This window comes from Artemia franciscana, chromosome 19 (assembly GCF_032884065.1).
Source record: "Artemia franciscana chromosome 19, ASM3288406v1, whole genome shotgun sequence".
Lineage (NCBI taxonomy): Eukaryota > Metazoa > Arthropoda > Branchiopoda > Anostraca > Artemiidae > Artemia > Artemia franciscana.
In genome coordinates this window covers 25,994,637-26,012,844 of record NC_088881.1, presented here as the reverse complement: position 1 = coordinate 26,012,844, position 18,208 = coordinate 25,994,637, and the positions used below count along the sequence as shown (strand labels likewise).

General features: G+C 34.9%; 2 protein-coding genes across 2 annotated transcripts; both read right to left on the bottom strand.

Annotated features, from left to right (window-relative positions):
• Positions 1 to 835: 835 nt before the first annotated feature.
• Positions 836 to 1,944, bottom strand: LOC136039049 (dnaJ homolog subfamily B member 6-B-like). The gene has a single exon (XM_065722539.1). The coding sequence runs from the start codon at positions 1,920 to 1,922 to the stop codon at positions 1,158 to 1,160; it is 765 nt and encodes a 254-aa protein (XP_065578611.1). The 5' UTR covers positions 1,923 to 1,944; the 3' UTR covers positions 836 to 1,157.
• A 2,744-nt stretch (positions 1,945 to 4,688) lies between these two features.
• On the bottom strand, positions 4,689 to 18,207 carry LOC136039482 (transcription factor MafG-like). Its single transcript, XM_065723270.1, has 3 exons — positions 18,081 to 18,207; positions 7,941 to 8,116; positions 4,689 to 5,492 (listed from the first exon to the last, which is right to left on the bottom strand). The coding sequence occupies exons 1-3, from the start codon at positions 18,129 to 18,131 to the stop codon at positions 5,288 to 5,290; spliced, it is 432 nt and encodes a 143-aa protein (XP_065579342.1). The 5' UTR covers positions 18,132 to 18,207; the 3' UTR covers positions 4,689 to 5,287.
• Position 18,208: the final 1 nt, after the last annotated feature.

Sequence of the window (18,208 nt, the reverse complement as noted above, 5' to 3'; positions counted from 1 at the left end):
AGCTAGTAAGCAATATTTACACTAGATTACACGTAAACAGTGCTGTTATTCACTTAGTTTTCTATGTTCTAGCTAGTATATGGTCGAATGAGTATTAGTTAATATCTTTACAAATTACATCTGGGGATGTTAAGCTCAGCCAGATTAGTTGTACAAGGGCTGTTAGAACACAGTCACCATTTCTAGTTCTAATCGCCCGCTCTAAACTTATTTTTTAACGGTAGTTTGTGGAAACATCGGTGAATGTCCTTGTTTAGTATATTTAAGGTACATATTCTATTGCTTACTTAAGTTTGTGAATAAATTTTTGTCTGATTATTCTATTTGTACCAGGGACCCACAGGTATCTGAGTTGTAAGACGTCGGCAGTGGAATCGGCAAAACGGTTTGGTAATGGAATCTGGGTAGAAAATTCAGCTAGGATGGCATCGAACTTAAGTGCTTATATTGGATAAATTATATTTTCTTAGACCCTGAGTTAATGTCAAAAGGATTAAAGAGTCCCGAGGTTTTTTTCCAACAACAATCGTTATAATGTAGCAAAAAAAAACTCCAAAAACTAAATTCTCCAAATGCTTCAATTTCGTAACAAAAACAAAGTTAGAACCAAGTAAAAAGCGAATAAAAAGCGATATTTCGCTTTAAGCGAATAATACCAAGTAAAAAGCGAACTTTAAGCGAATAAAAAGCGAACTTTTTTAAAGCGAACTTTAAGCGAATAATACCAAGTAAAAAGCGAATAACTTTTTTGAAGCTATTGCTCTTTACTAGGTGTTTAGCAAAACATCATGGCATCATACAAGATAGCGTTGTAGAGATAATAATATGGCAGTGACACAAAATAGATTTTTTTATTTCTAAATGCATGTTCTTTAATGCGTGGTTCCAGGATAACTTTGTAAGAAAAAACATAGTACCATGAAAACAAAATGCAATTATATTCGAATTTGGGGATAGAGGGCTGAAAACCTCTCCTTCAAAGTTTGCGATTATAGTAATTCCTTTGGAACTTTTTCTTTTTATATGCCACTGTTGTCAAGACTTCTTAGAAACATATCTGTTATCGTCACCAAATTTAAATTTAAAGTAAAGAGAAAACGTCGAATGAACGTAAAATAACTAAGAAAATTCTCCCGTTGTAATAAAAAATTTTGCCCCTAAAACTCAAGTGCTTGAGGGACACCATTCACGGTTTTTAATTTCAAGACACCATTTTCAGTAACAGTGATGGTTTCAACACCATTTTTAACAACCTTTTTGGTGACAGTTTTCTTGTTTCCAACTATCGTAGTTGACTCCGACGTCGAAAATTGAGAATATCCTTCTCTTCCACTAACAAAAGGGCTAAACACTGAAGGCATCCGAAAGCTATTTGATGGTTCAAATATGCATCCATCCGACATGTTGCCTTCATAACAGAGATCAGAGAGATCAAAATCATGTCGAAAAAATTCTTTAAACACATCCTCAGCCTTTCGGAATTTGCCAAACAGACCATCTTGCTGGGCCCATGAACTTGATCCGCTGTTGGCACTGCCAGCAAGTCCAGCTTTACCGTACTGATCATACATCCGACGTTTGTCTTGGTCAATAAGAACTTCATAAGCTTCTGAAATGTCTTTAAAACGGATTGCAGCTTCTTCCTGATTATCTGGATTTTTATCAGGATGCCATCTTAAAGCCAGACGACGGTAGGCTTTTCTTATATCAGCTTGTGATGCATTTCTATTTAACTTTAGAATAGTATAATAATCTTCCGTATTTTTCTTAGTTGCTTTTCCTCTTTCATTTTCATTTGGCCTTGGATCCTCGCCCTGAGTTCCTCTAGATGAAGTGGCTGACGAACTTCCATTCCTCATTCTACTACCCATTGATCGAGATGACGACGAATAATGTGCTCTATCATTTCTTTTTCTATCCATTTTTGATATAAAGCAGAGCAGTCTTTTCTATTATAACAAACTGACTCAAGCTCTAAAAACATTCACTAGAGACTTGTAATTTCACAACTTTATTATGAATAAAACATCTGAGTAAGATGGAATTTTGCCGAAAATCAAAATATTTTTGCTTTTGGTGACAAATGTAAATATTTACAAAATATGAACCTTTTGGAAACTGCAAAATCTAGAACAAAAAGAACTGTCAATGACGTCATTTCTGCACTGGTGATTAGAAGTGATGGACTTAAATTGCTTAAACAGCAGCAGCAGCTTCATTTCTGCCTCACTTACGGAAAGGTTTACCTTTTTTCTCACCAAAGATTCAGCGCTTTAGTTGTTAACCCTTGATACATTTGAAGGGCACATTTCAAGAAGAATTAGTCTTCAAAAAATGTTGGCAAGCTTTTTAAAGACGGTCATAAAATATAGTCTTCCTGTTAAACAACAACTTCAAAATCCATTTCCTAACAGCCAATCCTTTATGTTACATTACTTAAACCTAAAAGATTAAACCTAATAAAATCTATCCTGTTATTTCTAGAAATCATTTTTTTTGTGTTTGTGCTGTTGCATTGGTGATTTCTTTTTTCATTGTATCTATATAGATAAAATAACTATATATATATATATATAAAGACGTAGTGTCCGTTACATTACCGTTACAATAGCTCAAAAAATTGAGGCTCTTTTTAAATTGTATTAAATTGCTTCCGCGTGCCATGCTTGGGCCCGGTGGCGAAGCCGCCGGGACCCAGCACTGTCTGCGGTTAGAACACAAGGGATAATGAGAATCCACCTGCGGGGACCGGTGGCAAAGCCGCCGGGACCCAGCACTGTCTGTGGTTAGAACACAAGAGACAATGCGAATCCAAATATAGAAGCCTGCCACGTGCCATGCTTGGGCCCGGTGGCGAAGCCTCCGGGACCCAGCACTGTCTGTGGTTGGAACACAAGGGACAATGAGAATCCATATATAGAAGCCTGCCAAGATTTTTTTCAAAGGTCAAAGAAGCCCCTATTTTATGAAAAAGGCGTAACAACATTAGCTTCTGATAAAAGTTTAATGGAGTCCACTATATTTTTTCCACCTTATAAAGAAATTTTCCAGCACACTCATTTTATATGTGTTCATAGGCTTATTGATTAAAAATTCGAGCATAACATTAAAATACAGACATCAAAATAAGCCTAGCACGTGTTTCACGAGAAAAATATGATCAATTCTCAGGTTTCTGTAAATAATGAAGGATGTCCCTACCTAGGGACATCCTAGGTAGTTGCAAGATATACAATATCATCGAAAATAAAAGTATTCTATCATGAACAGCTACTACAGTACAGCAGCTATAAGGATTTTTCTGGAGTACTTCAACGACGCCTCCTGTCCCAAAAACTTTTTAATCTCTTTCTCACAGCAGTCCTTCTAGCAGAAAAAAAAAACCCCATGACGCACATATAAAGACGTTCTGACAGACAAGCGAGCCTACGTCAATGACACCTGATTATTTACAAGTCGTATCTAACGACATCTTTGAAGCAACTAGCTCTATCAGAATTATGGTAAATGTATGCAAAACAATGTTGTTGTTTGGGGTTTGACGCGTTCGACCAATAGGTCATATGCGTTCGTATCACTCAGTTGTTCTGTGCCTTCTATGATCACTAGCTTGCTTGGGTGTCACTTAGTCATTATTCACTGAGCCAGAACAGTATCGCTTGACTTGCTAATGGAGGGGGGTTATTTGCCTGCAGCAACTGCCTGCGTTGAATGCAAAACAATGGCTCCCCTACTTTGGTATTATGCTCACCAGCAACAACACCCACTTCAAAATGTTAAGACGACGCGCTTCTGAGAGTTCTACCTTCAAATCCCTTATTCCCATAATGGGTAGCAATGATCTATCCCGATGATTAAGTTCCTCACAACACTTATTCCCCCAAGCTTTTATTTTAGTGGGGAAAACTTACCTTCTACTTATCAAGAAGAAGCTCAAATTTCAGTTTGTATGCCTCTGAAGCAAAAACTTCCGTAATTTTTCGTTCAAAATATGGTTGACATGTATTAGAAATAGTAATTCAAATCATCAAAATATAAATGGTTGGCATGACGTAGAAGCCAATTATTTTGGTAGTAGAACTCAATATTTTTTCAATCTTAAAGTTTCTGGATTCTTTAGTAATATATTCTGAGAATTTTTACAACTTTATCTTTCTCAGTGTTTTGCTTTTTCGGATTTCGGGTTTAATACTTTTTTTTCACCTTATCTATATGTTTTAAATTAGGATATCTATTGACAAGGCTTAAAGAATAATCTTTTTTACGATTTCGAAATTCAGAATTAAACTCGTAAAATTTCAACGTCAATCGAGCTTGGATACGTGTACACTTTTAAAGTTATAAAAAATAATAAAACAATACTTGATCCACACGGTGTCTCATTTATCTTTTATGCTTAGATACCATGGTTCCACGTGTTAGTTATGACAATAAATTTTTCTTTGCCAAAATATTGTAGAGTCAGTTAAGGTTTAGATGTTAGGGCTTGACACCAAAATGTTATTGTTGTTTTGACCATCTTTATTTCATATGATTTTTATGAATTTGATACGTATACGCTACATCAGCTTTTGATCCAGCTAGGTCCAAGTTCCTTATTTTCCCATGGGGCAATATTAGTGAGATATCCAACAATGATTTCAAAAAAGTCATTATAAGATGAAATTACCTAAATTATAAAAGAGAAATAGGATATCTAAAAACATATATTTCCCACAACCATGAGCATAAAATTTAAATGACTTCACTGAATTAAAGCTTCTTTTCGCCAACACTCATCAGTTCACTTTTGTGATATTTTTATAGCTGTCCTAGGCTTTAGTCCGTAAAAGTAGCCTAAATTGTAAAAAAAAGAAAAGAAAAAGATAACAAAAATTCAACGTTGGAAAGCACTATAAAAATAACCACAAAACCGAAGTTCTAGCAGAAGACAATTAACCAGAATTCTATATTTCATGGGAAAATCTGGAAACCGTCTGTGATTGAAAGCGGAATTCACTGGTTGTCTTGAAAACTTCTCCCAAGTATTCCCTGTGAGTCAGTATCTCAAAAAGAATTTCCATAGTCAATAATTACCAGGACACTAACAAGAAGTTAATATTTAAAATTGAATTTTTAGACTTAGATCGAGAACAACAACAAACCAAATTTTCACCCACTGGACATAGTTTTGGAATTAGGCGACGTTAAATCCGGCTGCTGAAACGACATTCTACTATCATGAAAACTTGGCTAAGCTCAGCCATTATCGTAATACATACAGAACACATAGCTTTTTTAAATATTCTTATCGCATAGGTATATCCAGCTCAGGGGGCAGATGAATTTTCTTTGAAATGGCAAAATTTCTTAAAGCTTCATATTTCCTTTGCCAAGATTCAATCTCATTTCTGTGTCTTGCTATTTCCTCTTGGTAGGTTTCTGACTCAAGTATTTCTTGACCTTTTTCACTTTCAAGCTCGTCTTTCTGCTCAATCCTTTTGACACGGCAACTGAAATAAAAAGTTCTTTCCATATTTATTTGTTGGTTTCTATAGTACTAACTCCTAACAACTCAGTCCCTTACTCAAATAATGCTAGCAGAAAAACATAAAACAAAACACAGCAAAATAAACCAATTAAAATATATAACAAAGAACAACACTTCTTCTTCTTTGTATCGGAGGTTTAGGGTAAAAGACCATTATGATCGTCCTTTTATCTCTTAAGGGTAGTAAATGGTTTACTGATTCATGTTGACTTCTTACTTTTTATTTTAGCGCCAAAGCACTTAATTACCTCTTAAAGCACTTGAAATGTTCATTAGGATATTCCCCAAAAATGACAATTATAATCAGTTAACAATAAACATTTTGGCAATCGAATAGGCAAATAAATCATTTTTGGGGCCAATTTGATTAAGTCTATACTGAAATACATTTAACTACGTCCTCAATAAATAAACACATGAACAATCTATTGATTTTTCTATAAGATTTACATTCTATATATTTAGAGATACAATTTTTAATGCATTTGGTGCCTCAGAACTCACATATAGTTCCAAGAATTAAGAAGAAATGGTGTCACGCACTTTTTATGACGAGGAAGGGCAGGATGGACAAAACGAAAAAAAAAAAGTTTTGTCACAATTTTTAATAGTCACCCTCAACAGACTACTCGGACCTGTTTTAGAGGGGTCTCAATCCCCTGTTTGCAGGTATGCTCAACTAGTTAACAGAGCTGCTACTCTATTAACTCCAAGAATCAACTTAAAGTCAAAGCTACAAGTGATTTCTTTCATTTGGACTGAATCCTCAACCAATTTCAAATGAACAATTTGTTAAGGATTGGTTTTTGTAAAATACTAGCCATTTTTGCTCTTGAGCCAATTTGAAGATTCTCACCCTTTCCATGTACTTATGGGAAAATTTCTTTTCTAGCGACTTGTGACTACCCCCAAAGTTTTGAAGTTTGAAGACGTGTAGCCATATCTAAGCAATTTAAGCATTGAAATAGTTTAAACAGATAGGACTTGCAACTTTAATTTGGCCAAATTAGGAATATTTGATGAGAAAGTAAGGGGCATGGAATAATAAATAGGACACCTTTACTATACGTGGACCCAGAATCATTAGGTTTGCCCAATTTGTGAGCTTGATTGCAAGAATAAGTTCATTTGGACTGTTTATCAGGGTCTGCTTTACCTCTACAAGGGAGATTTCTAGGGGTAGATTGTAAACAATCTTTATATATCCTAATGGTGGTTTACATTTTTCTGATTTGATCTAAATAATCCAATGAATCTTATTTGTGGGGGCATTGTATCAGATTAACGACGCTTCTTGACTACTAAGATCCCTGCGTCAGCCCTGCAGTGCATTGCTGCAGCATGATTTTATCTCTGGGTCCCATATTACAAAGCTAAGGTAAAACCCACTGCGCCACCGCAGGACCTTCCACTTTATTTTGAAATAGAACTTGTGGATCGCCATTTTTGTTACCAACAAAGTTGCATTTTATGTCCTTAAAAAATCTATCCTAGCGCCAAACTGACAAAACTGACAAAAATTATTGTGTCACAACTTATGCAACAAATAACTGAAAATGGCTCAAATAAACTAGCTCATGATATTTCCCTGTACTCTTAGAATTCAATAAAGCTACTGCTTTACTAAAAGTACAAAAACAAATTAACAAAACATGTTTAAGAGAAGAAAAGTGCTCAAGTAGTCTGTTGATCTAAAAAAAACTAGCCAGCTCAGTCTTCATTAAATTGCTAGTTTTTTAGAAAACAAATATAAAGAAATATGAAGAATCAGTCTATTTAATTTTAGGAGAAGGAACTAAAGAAGCAACATGAGGTTTTGCTAAAACATGGTATTAAATATAGGCCTATGTTCTACTTGTACTTCTATTAAACTTTACCAACAAAGAATCTGCAATTTTGCCATAAATGGAAACAAAAAAGGCACCTTGTTCCCCAGTATCTTTGGCTGCAGATAAAAAAAAAAAACAATTTTTAAAGATCAGTTTTCTTCAGATTTTTTTTCTGTTGCTTTTAAAATTGCCAAACTTCTTACGATGACCCTTAAGAATAACTCTTGCTATAGGTTGCAATGTTTGTGGATAGAAAAGATTTTTCTAGTTTAAGAAAATTATCTCTTAATCATTTCTAAGTATATTCTAGAAAATACTTTCTCAGTAGAAAGCAATCACCACTTATTTTTAGAATAAATGAGTAAGAGTGGAAGGGGAAAGGAAGAGAGACAGAATATGCTTTTTTAAGGACTTTTTGACACTTAGACCCCCTCCCCCCATTGAAATGAAGTTCCTTAAAAGAAAACATGTTTACACTATCAATTTTTCCGAAGGAAGGAGATACCTTTAACGAAACTTAGAGGATTCTCAATACTTTTTAGATATCTATTCAAATAGAACAAGGGGGACACCCCACTCACCTAGCAGCATAGCCTCTGTTCTTCAAGGTTCTTCGTCTCTGCTTCATTTTTACAATTTCTTCTCTGCTCAGGCCTCTCAATTTTAAATGACGATTCAAGTCTCGAACTGATACTGAAACTAGTTCTTCATCGCTTATTCCAAAACATGGAGATGGGGAAAGAGGCAAATTTGAATCCTTAAAAAGGGTAAAGGTCTGTTAGATGTATCTAAGATTGTGATCCCTTTTTTTTAGCCTCTACATGATCTTAGATGAAGCAAGTGATATTTCCTCTTGGTGGTATTATTTTTTCCACAGGAGTCATCCTACAGAATGGACGGCCTCATAAAGATGAGGAAGAGCTTGTTAGATCACAAGTTATGAGTTATAGCACCCTTCCTAAGCATCAAGGCTGATTGATGGACAACCTACTGCCCTTCAAAGCCCCTTGCCTCTGCAGCCCTTAAATTACCATCAAAAACAAATTTCAAGACTAGTATTTTAATCAAAATACTAGATAGTTCCAAAAATGGTGAGTCTAGGGGCAATTTGATAAGTGCAGCCCCCAAGGATAAGCTAGTATAGCCTTCAAATTATACAAATAGCCTATCATTTAGTAAAAAAAATACTACATAATATTCAAATTAAACTCATACAGGGATTTTTGATATACAATATTAGAGGACAAAAAGTGTGTATGTAACCCCTCCAACACCACACAACTACCAACTTTGCATAGACAGGAACACTGTACTTTTTCAAACAGTTCGTGATAGCGAACTGTAATAAGGAGCGACCTATTGGCATCAAAAAGAAATTTTGATGCCAATAGTTACATTAAAAGAATTGTAGTTTTATGCTGATTTTAAATATTTAAGTTTCATCAAGTTTAGTCTTACCAATTAAAAGTTACGGGTCTGAGAAAATTTGCCTTATTTTAGGAAATAAGGGGAAACGCCCCCTAAAAGTCATGGAATTCTACCCAACTGTAGAAGTTTCAAGCTCCTATCTACAAAAATGTGAAATTTTGTATTTTTTGCCAGAAGACAGATCACAGATGCATGTTTATTTATTTATTTTATTCTTCCATGGGTGATTGTATTGACCCAGTGGTCCTAGAATGTCACAAGCTGGCTCATTCTAATGGAATTTAAAAGCTCTAGTGCCCTTTTTATGGGAGCAAAAGAATCGGAGGGAACCTAGGTCTCCTCCCACACTCATTTTTTCCCAAAGCCACAATATCAAAATTTTGAGTTAGCCATTTTGTTCAGCATTGTCAAAAACCTAATAACTATGTCATTGGGGATGACTTCACAGTACCCAGGAGAGGGGCTGCAAGTTTCAAACTTTCACCATTTTTTCACAATTTATCATTTTTGTTTATTAATAATACTCTGTGCTTTGTGTTTTTTTATACTTTTACGGGTAATGAAGTTCATTCATTCATTCATTCATTGTTCACGTATAGGCACCTTTATAGGTTCTTGGGAAGTGTACAGACGTTTCCAGGGGGAGTTTTACAAGTTGGGGGAAGATTGGGGGGAGGGGATTACGTGGGATGATCTTTCGTGGAGGAATGTATTACGAGGGAAGAGAATTTCCAAGAAGGAGGCGCAGGACTTTCCAGCATTATTTAAAAAAATAATGAGAAAATAAAAAAAATTAATTTTCAACTGGAAGTAAGGAGCAGCATTAAAACTTAAAACAAACAGAAATTATTACTCATAAAAGGGGTTTTGTCTCCTCCTCAATACCTTGCTCTCTACACTAAAGTATTTTTAGTAATTTCAAATATTCATTCTATGGTCTTTGTGATTCAGAGGTCATTCTTAAAGAATTAGGACAAAATTCAAGCTTTAGTATAAAGAGGAAGGTATTGACGAGGGGACAAACCCCCTCATATATGTAATACAAATATACATATATAAAAGTTCGTTATGTAACTTAATTCGTAAGTTAAGTATATTTATTACAAATAAAATGTTAGTAAGAATTAAAAAGTTCTAGTTGCATTTTTAAGTAACTAAAAATTGGAGGGCAGAAGGCCTCCTCCCCCAACCCTTTTTTTATCTAAATCATCTGATCAAAATTATGAGAAAGCCATTTAGTCAAACAAAATTAATATACAAATTTCATTTTAATTATTTGTTTAATTAACTAGGCCTCTTCCCCCACCCCCTTTTTATGCAAAAATATGCAAATTTCGTTTCATTTATTCATGTACAGGTAGCCAAAATCAAAACATGCATTAATTAAAAAACGTTCAGAAATTAAATAAAAAAAAACAAGCTTTCTCAACTGAAAGTAATGAGCAACGTTAAAACTTGAAACAAACAGAAATTATTCCCTATTTAAAAGGGGACGTCCCCTCCCTAATGCCCCACTCTTTACACTAAAGTTTGTTAATGTTTTGTATTGTTTTAAAAAGTTGAACTGTGAAAAAGAGTCAAGCTTTAGTGTAAAGAGTGGGAAATTGAGGAGGGGACAATAGTTTTGCAAGATGGTCAATAGTCAAGTGGTTCTGAAAATGTAAAAACTCAATTGAATTCTTAAGCCATGATGAAAATAAATCACTGCAAATATTTCCTACAGTTGCCACATCATAAGGCTATGTTACTTGGAAAATATATAAGATTAGACAATCTTTTTTCACAAATAGCTCATAAAAAAGAGTAAAGAGCAATATGACAGCCTGAAACAAAATGAAATTCAAATAAAAAATTAGGTCAAGCTTAAAATGATCATTAATTATCAGAGATAAGAGTTGAGACACTGACTCTCTTAAACCTCTGTAAAGACTAGAGTACCACATACACTTTACTGAGAAAAAAAAATAGATTCTGGTAACAACATTTCTGACTTAGTCTTGTTTGTAGTAATTTTCATTTGATTCATTTATTCTTATTAATGACCCTTTGTTTAAATTTGATATGTAGCATGGATTTGTTTCTACTTTATTTTTTTTGTCTTAATATTAGCCTACTCATTTTTTTTTCTTTTAAAATGAGAAACATTCTATTAGCTTAATTATAGCTGAGAGATGTATCTCTCATGTATTCTAGAAAGCAACCATCAGTGGATTTTACGGGAAGGAAATTTTGACTGTATATTTGAAGATGCTGGGATTATAATCACAAAAGGGATCAACTCACAGTGTATCATCATTTGTAGTGCGTTTTCTATGGACAACTGTCAAAGATGGGACTTGAAGCAAAAACTGATGTTTTCCACCCCACTGTATTCTGTAGTACTATCATTTTATGGGTAAGGTTTACATGAATGATATACTTCTTGAAATGTATCAGATAGATATCCAAATTAGAAAGTGGTTTTGGAGGCTGTTCTCATATTTTATAGACTAAGTATTCAATGCATGGCTACTATATTATTGGCATACAATTCAGCAGTGTGTAAAACACAAGCAGAGCCTTCTTCAGTTCAAAAGTGAAATAGCAAGCTACTTGACAAGTAGCAATGGAACTGCAAAAATTTTAAAGCCATGCCCTGCATAATAGTCTACCTTTTGGTGGGGTATCTCATTGACCTAAGTGATTATAGATAAGTAGTACTGCTGGCTGTGCCAAGTCTATGCAAGACCCCTGTGCATTACAGTGACATCTCTGTATACCCTGTCCAAGGATGAAAATGTTTCCACGGCTTCTATATTAAGGGAACATATGATTTTATAAAGTTTGTAAAATTATAAAAACAAATAAGACATAGATGACTTTGTTATAATGAGTATTAAAAGCTAGTGATGCCAAATAGAATCATGTCTGAGAAACCCAGAAGGAATTTGTGAAGTAAAAAAAAAGGATTGAACCTTCACATTGGTTCCCTATGATGAACACAAAAACACTTTATTTTTCTTATGTTTTCATAATTCAGCTTTGAAAGAGTATTGGGGGCATTATCCTATTGTGCTCTATATTTATCCATCAGGGAGAGTAGAGGTAAAGTTGGTAAAATTCCAGATGCCAGGTTTTTTGGAAAGTAGTCTATATATTCCTTCTATCTTGAAAAGTAAGAAAATTTGGTGATTTTCCAAAGGGCACTGATGTTTAATAGCCTTTAACAACATTTGTGTCATAAAGGTGAAACTTTGAAAAATATATCTACTGCTGAAATGAGTGAGCAGGATTTGCCCAATCAAGATTCATAAGGATTTTAAGTCTTGTAAATCTATTTATGAAATTTGGGGAAAAGTTCAAAAGATATTTCAGCAAGCTTATGATCTTGCTGAAATAATTATTGTGAATTTAAAAACGAGTGCTAATGAAAAAGGGACTGAAAACTCAAACTTCAGGTACATATAAGTTACTGTATATATAAATTTATGAGGGACATAAATTTAAGAACATTGAAAAATACATCAAATGGTGTCAAAAGTTAGATAAGTAGCCAATAATCTATAGAACCTTCAATTCAATAGTGATAAGGAGAGGGTGGAGATGGTAATAATATAATAACATTTATTTATATTAACAACCATATTTATTTTAAACAACCATAAATATACAATTCTAGTACAAAATAAATAAATTAACTTAATCCAAAATATAGCCAAAGAGGGTCAAAAACACCAATCCTTTGCTGAATTTTAAAACATAGATCTGCAGATATTTGTTTCAGTCATGAGGGTACACCAACAATGTCAAATTTAGAAATGATTCTATGGTTCTGGTACCACCAAGGCAAATAGTACTTAAATATCCTGAACATATTTTCTTTGCATCCTTTTTGCAAAGGGCGAAAGCAAAACTAGAAAGATAAAAACAAGAGAAAAAAACTAGGATAAAGATGCAAAGTCCTTTGCAGTTATACCAACCATGATTGGATGAAATTATTCTGTAACCAACCTGCATACTTTTCAGCACGCTGGACATAATAGCAGAGCAAGTAGTCAAAAGTGACATGGAAAAAGATAGACCTAACCATTTAATACTTGCTGAAGACATTATAGTTGAAGAATTTAAGCAAAGGGGCAATGCTGGTGGAGGATTTCCAAAACATAAAACTCACATTTGGCAGCATTAACTGAAATGCCAACTGCAAGCAGTACAGCTGAAAGCAGGTCAAAGTTTGACATCAGACTTAGTTTTGTCTGGTTAAGAAGCAGAAAATTGTCAGCATAAGCAACATGACTAATGCCTAAATTTTCACTGTAAAACTTTCACTGTATGGTTGAAGATGTTTGAGACAGAAAAGGTAAAACACACTTAAATATACTCGGAAATAGCATGGCACCTTACCTAATGCCATTTTAACAGGAACATGCTCCCCTATTGTACCCTTCCACTTCATCCTAAATGAAGAATTAGCATTCCAATACTTAAGCATGGAAACAACAGAAAGGTTAACACCAGATGGTGCTAGAGAAAATAAAACATTTGAATGTCAAAAGCACTAGATATATCAATTGTCAAACAATACAGGGGAATTTTTTTAGCAATGGTTTGTTTCATTAGCTGACCCACTATATGGTGAGCTTAACCACAGCCCATACCTTTTCTAGAACCAAGCTGGAAAGGCATAAAATCACACTTGGACTTAATGGCTGGCAGCAGCACATATTCAAATAGCTTCCTAACAAGACACAATGATAGGGCAATAATTAGAGCAAGTGCTGGGGTCCTTCCCTATCTTAACAATGGGAGATACACAGCTAGTACAATGGACTGTGCCAAGGACATCTGAAACAATAAGTGCAAATACTTCTGTAGTTCAGAACAATCATAAGCAAAAAACTTGAAGCAAAGACCATCACTATCAAGAGACTCAGACTTGCTCACTTGCTAAAGAGCTTAGAGTATATAACCAGATTTGACAGATAACACTTGACATTGGTTAATACAAATTGGAAGGATTCAGTTGACAAGCTTTGTAAAATGACTTAGGAGATTATCATTAAATGAAAGCAAAATATTTTTATAATGGGAAGCAAAATCACATAGTCAAAGAGGGGAATTAATTGGAGGTGAACACTTTACACTGTTTATAAAGATGATCCTGTGATTTCTTGTCACAGGGACCACCCCAGGCATTTGGTCTTGCTCTATGCAGGGAATACTTGTACTCTCGTTTGGTTTTCTGCTTTATTTGATGAACTGAACCAGAAGGAGGATGATCACAGGCTATCCATATGCAGAGCCAGAACTTTTTTTAGCCATCTTCACTATAGGATCAGCCTTCCTATCTCCACTTAAAGTCTGACTGGAACACCTTATTCACCAATTTGGAAAATTCATCCTAGCCAATAAGAGCCACCAATCTTTACTACCCAAACCAGCCCCTCCCAATAGCCGAACTTGATTATGAAATAAACTTGTACCCCCTAAAGTATGAACCAATTGATACGCAAACTCATTTGTGCCTTTTTTCACATCAGTTTTTAATGCTGAGTTGTAGCGTGTGATTTTTGTTTAAATGTATGATTTTTGTGAAAAAACTGAATTTAGCTCTATGCTATGATAGTTTTTAAATATACCAATCTCTCTCTCTCTTCCATAAGGGATTACAAGTACCTGTTTGGACATGCTCAGAGGGGACAGCTTTTTTAGTGGCAGACTTGAGGCAGAACACTATTTGCTGATAATAAAGTTGAAATCTATCTGCATAGAAGTTGCATATACAGATGTTTGCAGTAAGTGGAATGGTAGTTTAATAGATGATAATAACTAGGACAATGGATACAGGGGAACATCAGCATTTTTCTGATTTATCTTTGAGAACCACTTAGAAGAGTTTTGGCATAGAGATCTTGACATAGAGCAAGATAGCTGGCATGTGATTGGTAAATGGTTGTTGTTGATTTTAGAGTTGTCCAAATGAATGATTGATGAAAGAAGAGTAGAATCTGACACAATTACATGATCAAGGTTGGAAGTAAGACCACCATAATTGTGAATACAAGCAGGTGGAAGATCTTTATTGGCTGGATGGAATCCTCTGGGTAGTGAATTGAGAAAAATTTCAGATCTGTCAGAATTAGATAATAAGGAAAAATTCTAGTTAATTGACTTCTTGCTATCTCAGAGAGGGTTTAGGTTAGGTAAATGGAACTTTCAGGGATGAATTTACAGACTAAAGTATGTCCTGGGAAGGTATTTTGAAGCAACTACCACCACTCCATCTCCCTCTAGAGGGCCCTGACCTTTGATGACCTTTAAAAATATGTGTCTTATAAAAGTGAAACCTTGCCAAACAGATCTTCTGCTTAATTGAAGTACAACAAAATTCTTTTCAGCTTCATAACTTTGCTCAATTCCATTTTATAAGGTTTTGACAGATATGCAAATACATTTCCTAAATTTTGAAAAAAAAAAACATTGATATGGCTCAAAATTCTACTCAAATAACAGGAATTGTATTTTCAGAACTAAAGGCAGAGAAAAAGCAACTAGTAACTGAAAATTAAGATAAAATGTTGTTTTGTCAAAATTTCAATAGGTGTAGACCTGTCATGTAGGCAAATTTCAGGGCCCTCTAAAGGGAGAAGGAGTAGAGGTGGGTACTTTAAAATACCTTCCTGGGACATACTTTAGCCTGAAGATTCATCCCTGAAAGTTTCATTTTCTTAACCTAAACCCTTTCTAAGATAGCAAGAAGTTGATTAACTAGAATTTTACCAATAATAAGTCAGTATTCATGTCACTGGCAAGAACCCATTTGGTATTCTGTTTTGCAAGGTTGCTAAGTAGTGTTCATAGACAATTACAGGCTTGTGAAAAACAAGACAATGACTGCAGACTTTTTCTATTACAAAGGGAATAAATGTTTATAAATGCAGTATTGCCTCATTTTATCACTAAGATGTTAGCATCACTTTGCAATAATATTGGCAGAGTGTTATGTCTGAAATAGATGGCCAGACCCCCTGATGATCTACCACAGGTTTTCTGGGTGGCTCTTAAGAAGGTAAAAGGGGTCTGAAAATCCTTTAGGCTATCAATATTCACTTTAGAGATAAGGTGCTCCTGTAAAAACACAATATTATTATCAAGCAGCTCATTAATTAGAAGATCATTGTCCTTCACACCATTAATTTTTAAGGGAAACAAAGGTAAACTTGAGTTTGGCCATCTATTTATTTGCATAGAACTAATCAGAGAATTTTGCATTTCACACTGAAACCTATGTGTTCCATGGTACAATTTGCACATTTTGGCAAGGCTTGGCAAATGTTTTCCTTGGAATTCACATGAGGGCCAGAACATCTGGAACACTTGGGATGTTCTGGTGAACAGGGACATGCTCCAATCAGTACTTTGACAGTGAAAGCATCAATGCAGAATCAATTGAAAGGGCTTAGTGCAGAAAATTATGTATCCAAAGCAGATTCCTTGCTCCATGACTGTGTTCAGAGCAGCTTTGTCAATAAAGTCAAGGTGAAAAGTGAATGAATGACCAATTTGATTAGCACTGACAAGTCTGTCTACTGATGCCTCTAAATCAGCTCTTGAATAGTTATCAGGTATTTCATGGACAACTGCTAGAGACTTTTTATCAATCACTGTGGTTTCAGCATTTGGTACAGAGCTAGTAACAGCTATAGCCACCATGTTGGCTGAGTGCTTATCATATGTCTTGACAGTACAGCTTTGCTTTGTGGCTTTGATTTCAGAGTCACAATCCTATCATGCCATTCAGCATTTTAAGTTTCTTCATGCATAGTGTAGGGTCAGTGAGCTCTGGGGGTGGGTTTCTTACAATGAAAGCATATGATGGTTTTTCCATATTTAAAATAGGAGATCCATGCTTAAGACTGTCCACAGTAACCTTAGACACAATGTCGCACAGCTGTTCAAGAGATAAGTTCACCTTGGCACTGAGGGTACTGAAGGCATTGATAGGGATCATTGGCACTTTGGTGGGACATTTGATAACAAAGTCTGGAATCTTTATGTTTTGGGAATCAAACTTTACAAGCAAAGAAATAATGTCAAAAGCACAGTTCAATGAAGCATTTGGTCCTATGTACTTTGAAGGGACTTCATTAGGAAAGAGCTGTTGAAAAACAACTTATGGGTCTCAGAGAGAGAAGAAGACTTGAAGAAATTAGCCATGTGCTCTTTTATCATATCAGGCAAAACCCCTCTAGCAAGATTTTTCTGCACAAAGCACAGGATAGGATTGTAGAACAGTTCATCTTTGTACCACCAAGCTAAAAACAATTTTGTTGTACTTCATTCAAACAGAAGATCTATTTTGCAAGATTTTGCTTTTAAAACACACATATTTTTGAAGGGCATGGCTCTCTAGAGGGAGGAGTGGATGTAGGTACTTCAAAATACCTTCCCAGGACATACTTTAGCCTGTAGACCCATCCCTGAAAGTTTCATTTTCCTAACCTAAACCCTTTCTGAGATAGCAAGAAGTCAATTAACTAGAATTTTACTGTTGATTGACTTCTTGATTACTGTTGATACCTTCCCAGGAAGGTATTTTAAAGTACCCACCTCCACTTCTTCCCCCTCTAGAAGGCCCTGAAATTTGCCTACATGACAAGTCTATACCTATCAAAATTTTGAAAAAACAACATTTTATCTTAATTTTCAGTTACTAGTTGCTTTTTCTCTGCCTTTAGTTCTAAAAATGCAATTACTGTTATTTGAGTAGAATTTTGAGCCATATCAATGCATTTTATTTTTTCAAAATTTAGGAAATTTTATAACACACATATTCTTAAAGGTCATCAAAGGTGAGGGCCCTCTAGAGGGAGAAGGAGTGGAGGTAGTTGCTTCAAAATACCTTCCTGGGACATTCTTTAGTCTGTAGATTCATCCCTGGAAGTTTCATTTTCCTGACCTAAACCCTTTCTGAGATAGTAAGAAGTCAATTAACTAGAATTTTACCCAATCAACTAGAATTTTACTAAAGGTTTTTAGAACTTTTGGTAGCCTAACCATTTTCTAGGCCTACTCTATTGGCAAGTAACAAGGGAAAAGGTATCATCTTTATGTGCTTGAAATGGAATTTGTGAAGGAAGTAATCAATATACTTGCAAAAACATAGAAAGACCCTTTAAGTAGTGTGCTCAACTTCTTGGCTGGATTTAGGCTACCATCTTGCACTATGTGCCCAGATAGACTAGTCTATTCTATAATCGCCTTATAAACTGTCACTTGACAAAATTTAATAAACCAGAAATATGTAGACCTACATTGTTCCCAGAACTAGATGAAAAAGAATCTCTTCTCTCTGTTTTTCTCATGTTTATTTATGATCTGTTTATCTATTTCTTCAAAGAAATGGACGCTGTGAAATTCGGGGAGTTTCATCTATCAGAGG